At 40.3% G+C, this 5,519-nt stretch overlaps 1 protein-coding gene across 1 annotated transcript in view; it reads right to left on the reverse strand.

The window, feature by feature from the left end:
- The window catches only part of DMD (dystrophin), a 1,204,567-nt gene that overhangs the window by 777,322 nt on the left and 421,726 nt on the right, over nucleotides 1-5,519 (reverse strand). The window contains 3 exon segments of the mRNA XM_009334780.1: nucleotides 1-124; nucleotides 896-1,030; nucleotides 3,304-3,486. The exon segment at nucleotides 1-124 is cut by the window's left edge and continues 53 nt beyond it. Coding sequence (XP_009333055.1) covers nucleotides 1-124; nucleotides 896-1,030; nucleotides 3,304-3,486 — 442 coding nt within the window.

Raw genomic sequence — 5,519 nt, forward strand, 5'->3', positions numbered from 1 at the left:
TATTGAACTTCTCAAGTTTCTCATTGATCAATTCATCCAAGATTCCACCATCAGTTAAAGTCTGAGCCAATTCCCGAATCTGATTGCGATTATCTTCTGGATGTCTCATTAAACTTTCCAAAGACTGAAAAAAGGTCAAAGAAGTAGTTTGTTTTCCTTTCTGCAAATAGGATTCTACAGAGCAATCACAATTCCCCTTAAAAATGTAAGAAAGAAACTTCACATTTCATACACAATAAAACTAGAGAAAAAAGATAAAAATATCAGTGTCCCATGTCTTGACAACAAATGTTCCGTACTACTTATTACTGAAAACGAAGAAAGATTTTTCGCAAAGCAATAAATTGGGTGCTTGATTTTAAAAACGTGGACTATGCCCAGTGAGTTCGGTGGGAGCATTTGTGTACTTAAAAAGAAAAAATTTGCTTGAGTACCTGAATTGATGAATTTCAACAGCAAAAACGCATTATCAATGTAAAGTTTTGTATTTAATCCACTAAAAGCATTAACTTAATTTCTACAAATTTGAAAGGTTCCATGAATAAAAATTAAGTAATAATAAACAGAGTTGCAGTGTGAAGATGAAAACTTGCTCTCTCTGAAGTCTTCAACATTTTTTTGACTGGCTTAAGTGAGGCCATGTTTTTTAAGAACATATATTTTATTGTCACCAAAGATTGTCTATGACATCTGGCATAACACATTTAATTACTCCATTTCACTTAGGTGGATTCAAATTCAAAACCTCATTTCTTGTATCAAGTGAGAACACAGGACTTGCCAAATATTCTGCATCTTGCTCACGTGTAGTATTGATTCATAGTTTGTTTTGAATGTAATGTGATTTACAATTTATCAGTACATGTGATTTGATATTATTTAAGTCAACACTTACATCTAGAGACTCAGAAATCTCTTCTGCACCTCCCTGGATATTTTCAGTTGCCTTGAGTTTCAGTTCAATCTCATTCAACCATTTATTTTCTACATCCAAATAGGACAATAATTCACGCCAACATGCCCATACCTCCTGATGGAGAAAAAAAAAAGTTTCTTGAGATTGAAAATCTCACAGTTAACTTTCACTTATTAAAACATTGAAAACATTGCAGGCTTCATCCCCAAAACAGCATGGTTGATATCTGATGGTTACAGTGCCATATAGTTGATTTTTTCCCTAGTATTTATATGTTCCAAATAAATATAATACACAACCAAAACATTTTGATTAAACAGAGCAAAACCACAGAAGATAACATGAAAAAGCAAACACTTCTGCAAAACACAACTTGAATCTTTTGTCTCATTAATTATCCACTTTATATGCTTTTCTGTAAAATTTTTTCGTAATATATAAATATAGAAATTATCAGAATTTTTAAAGACTCATGTTAGAAGTTTATGTCTTTATTACAAGATGTAGTTAGGTTGCTTATATATTCTGTATATTAATTACTTAAAGCACAGATTCATAAAATGTCTAAAAACACAGCTTTCAAGAATTCTGACTAAAATCTCTATGGTTATTAATTCTAAACCACATTTAGTGCAATTTATAGACCACTTAAGTGCTAAAGTACTAAACATAATGTTGTAAAATGGAATTATGTTCTTATTCTCCTGGAATTAAATTATTGTCTAATATTTTATTTTTATAGTGCTGAAGATACTTAAATAAGCAGATAAAAATTGCACTTGATACACAAGAAAAACATTTAAACTCTCCATAAATCATCTTTCCATTGTTCCTTTTTTGTTAGTAGAAGTTAAAATACTTTTATTGAGATGCATTAGGCTGTTTGTAGATCAAATTTCCAAGAGTGCGATTCATCTCACCTAACTTCGGTCATATCAAATGTAAGTGTCTGGTCTAGGAGGAGGTTTTAGAGGGGTATTACCACACAACAACATCAATGATCAGGGGAAATACAGATTACATGCTTAGACTACACACCTAATTTTCCACAGTGAAATTTAGAGGAGATAAATTTTACCCAGGTAAATAATTGTCCTGTATGAAGTTAGTTATTGTAAATTAGTTCACAACAAAAAAATCATACCTAATTCACTGTGACCACTGTGTAATATGCGAATAGTCCTATGGCAAGAATCTGTAATGCAGTTGACCAAAATGGCAGGGTCAACTCAAAATGCATGAGACATATTCAGCTTGCCAGCAGATCAAATGCTGTTCCCATGCTGAGATCATAGAATCATAGAATCATTAAGGTTGGAAGAGACCTCCAAGATCATCAAGTCCAACCGTCAACCCAACACCACCATGCCCACTAAACCACGTCCCTAAGAGCCTCATCTACACGTCTTTTAAATACCTGCAGGGATGGTGACTCAACCACTTCCCTGCGCGGCCTGTTCCAATGTTTAACCACTCTTTCAGTAAAGAAATTTTTCCTCACATCCAATCCAAACCTCCCCTGGCGCAACTTGAGGCCATTTCCTCTCGTCCTATCGCCAGTTACTTGGGAGAAGAGACCAACACCCACCTCGCTACAGCCTCCTTTCAGGTAGTTGTAGAGAGCAATGAGGTCTCCCCTCAGCCTCCTTTTCTCCAGGCTAAACAACCCCAGCTCCCTCAGCCGCTCCTCAGAAGACTTGTGCTCCAGACCCTTCACCAGCTTCGTTGCCCTTCTCTGGACATGCTCCAACATCTCAACGTCCTTCTTGTAGTGAGGGGCCCAAAACTGAACACAGTATTCAAGGTGCGGCCTCACCAGTGCCGAGTACAGGGGCACGATCACTTCCCTACTCCTGCTGGCCACACTATTTCTGATACAGGCCAGGATGCCATTGGCCTTCTTGGCCGCCTGGGCACACTGCCGGCTCCTGTTCAGCCGGCTGTCAACCAGCACCCCCAGGTCCTTTTCCACCAGGCAGCTTTCCAGCCAGATAACACCACCTGTCCAGCTTCAGGGCCATTTAATGAAAATCCTTAGCCATGGAAGAAAGAAGCCTAGAGGACCTGGTGAAGACAACGTCACAGGGTTGCTACAGAAGCCAAATGCTTGGCTTAATCTCAGGAGGGATAAGAACCCTGAGCAGCCATTGCTGTCTCCCACCTAAGAGCCACGTCTGAAGCTTCTCTTTTAATATGACTCTCCAGCATATAGGATTCTCAAAAAGATTTAGGTATATGGCTCATATCATGTGGTATTTGGTATATGGCTCATAAAGCGAGGACAGCCTTGGGCTACTCATGATCCCATATGATAATACATCTTTGCTCTCTACTTTACTTTTGCAGTGAGAACGGCTAAAAATACAATGACTGACAAGATATCCAACCTCCAAAGTTTTGCACTTTCCATTCAGTCTGCTGCAGAGTCTCTGGTAGCTGGTAATTAGAACATCAAGCTCCTTTTTCAAAGCCTCATGAGCTGCAGGTGGAGCCTTTGCTATGAAGTTATTCACAGAATCAGTAATAAGCTTCACTTTCACTTCCTTCTGCATGGCTTCCTCCTTTGCTCTCTGCAAAGAAAAAAAAAAAGTCGTAGTCCTGGTTTAAGAAGGAAACTTATTTGTAATAACTGTTAGAATTCTCTGACAGAATTCTGTCAGAGGGAAAAAAACCCAAACAACCCCACAACAACAACAACAACAAACAAAAGCTATTTAATTCCCAGACTTCCTGACATAATCTTGAATGCACCCAAAAAACTTTTTTTTCATTTTGTTGCCAATACACGATACTCAATACAATTTAACATCTTCTCACGACTATTTAGTTTTCTGGAGCTCTCAGAATAGTAAAACATTTCAGGTTCTCCCCCTCCCCACCCAAGAAATGCTCCAAATACTTTGCCATAATACCTTATGAACCACAAATGACAAAAAAATCTGTTGTGTTACAAATTCATGCACCCAGGTTTAAAGATAGAATCACAAGCAGCAAGACAGAAAAAAAGGAAAATACTTCTGACTGATTTTCCTCTCCTTGCCACTGTCATTAACCCGCATTTAAAGAGAAATTGAGAAAATACTTTTTCTCCAGTGTATATTTCACATTTTATCAGAGCATTAACGTTGATTTCATTCTCTCACTTTACAGAGATAGAAAAATCAGCGCCATTATTCACCGACAGTGAACATTAACCTAACATGAAAAGAGGACAAAGTGAAAAGGGAGCATCCTCCCAAACAGCATTTTCTGTATTAGACCCTTGGCAGAGAAGTTTAACAAAAGACAGACATAGGAAATATAAAGATCCGAGGGACAGAGAGAACCACAAATGGATGGTGAATTAAAACCAATAATTAACAAATCCTATGTAAATGATCTGGAACCACCAACCTGCCACCTTTTCCCTGTTTTAGCCTATGTAACCACAACAACTGATCAATCCAATTCCCAACTTTCTTCCTCCACCTTTTGCTACTCTTCCTTGTTATGCCATCTTATTACTAAGATATAAGATTGTCATACCTAGCATTGTTACCTCTGAGTGCTTACAATGGGACGGTGTCTATGACTGGAGTCACATCACTACTGGAAACAGAGTGATGGTATACATAGTGTCATCGGTGTGTACTGGTCTTTACAGGAATTTAAGATGACAACTCCCTGGCCTGAAAACATTAAAACAAAACCTTGTTCCCAACAACCTTCATTCTCTGTGTCTAAGGAAGTACATGAACCAGAACAATTGGGATCAGGCTGCCATTGCCAGAGAAAGTTACTAGGTTGCTCTTGGCTTTCCTCTTCCCTAGCTGTGGGAAGAAATGGGCTGCAGGATGGACGAAGAATTCTGGTCCAGATTTTGCCTGTTGCATGACAAGAGAGGTGGCTACAAGCCTTTGGGGAAAGGATCATCAGGAGCAGGTGAATGACACAGCTGGAGTGCATGGAGCTCTGCCTGGACTAGGTTGCTCTTGGCTTTCCTCTTCCCTAGCTGTGGGAAGAAATGGGCTGCAGGATGGACGAAGAATTCTGGTCCAGATTTTGCCTGTTGCATGACAAGAGAGGTGGCTACAAGCCTTTGGGGAAAGGATCATCAGGAGCAGGTGAATGACACAGCTGGAGTGCATGGAGCTCTGCCTGGAGATGGATGAGGAGCCAACCGAGAGCTTATAGGTCAGGATTAAAGGGAAGGCAGGGACAGGTGACATTACAGTGGCAGTCTGCTACAGGCCACCTGACCAGGAAGACAGAGCAGATGAGGCCCTCTATAGACAGATAGGAGCAGCCTCACGCTCACAAGCCCTGGTCCTCATGGGGGACTTCAACCACCCCGACATCTGTTGGAGGGACAACACGGCAGGGCATAAGCAATCCGGGAGGTTCCTGGAATGCGTCCATGATAACTTCCTCCTCCAAGTGGTAGAGGAGCCAACAAGGAGAGGTGCTACGCTGGACCTTGTTCTCACAACAAGGAGGGGCTGGTGGGGAATGTGAAGCTCAAGGGCAGCCTGGGCTGCAGAGACCACAAAATGGTGGAGTTCAAGATCCTAAGGGCACCGAGGAGGGCGCACAGCAAGCTCACTACCCTGGATTTCAGGAGAGC

The sequence above is a fragment of the Pygoscelis adeliae genome, unplaced genomic scaffold (genome assembly GCF_000699105.1).
Source record: "Pygoscelis adeliae isolate BGI_AS28 unplaced genomic scaffold, ASM69910v1 Scaffold91, whole genome shotgun sequence".
Lineage (NCBI taxonomy): Eukaryota > Metazoa > Chordata > Aves > Sphenisciformes > Spheniscidae > Pygoscelis > Pygoscelis adeliae.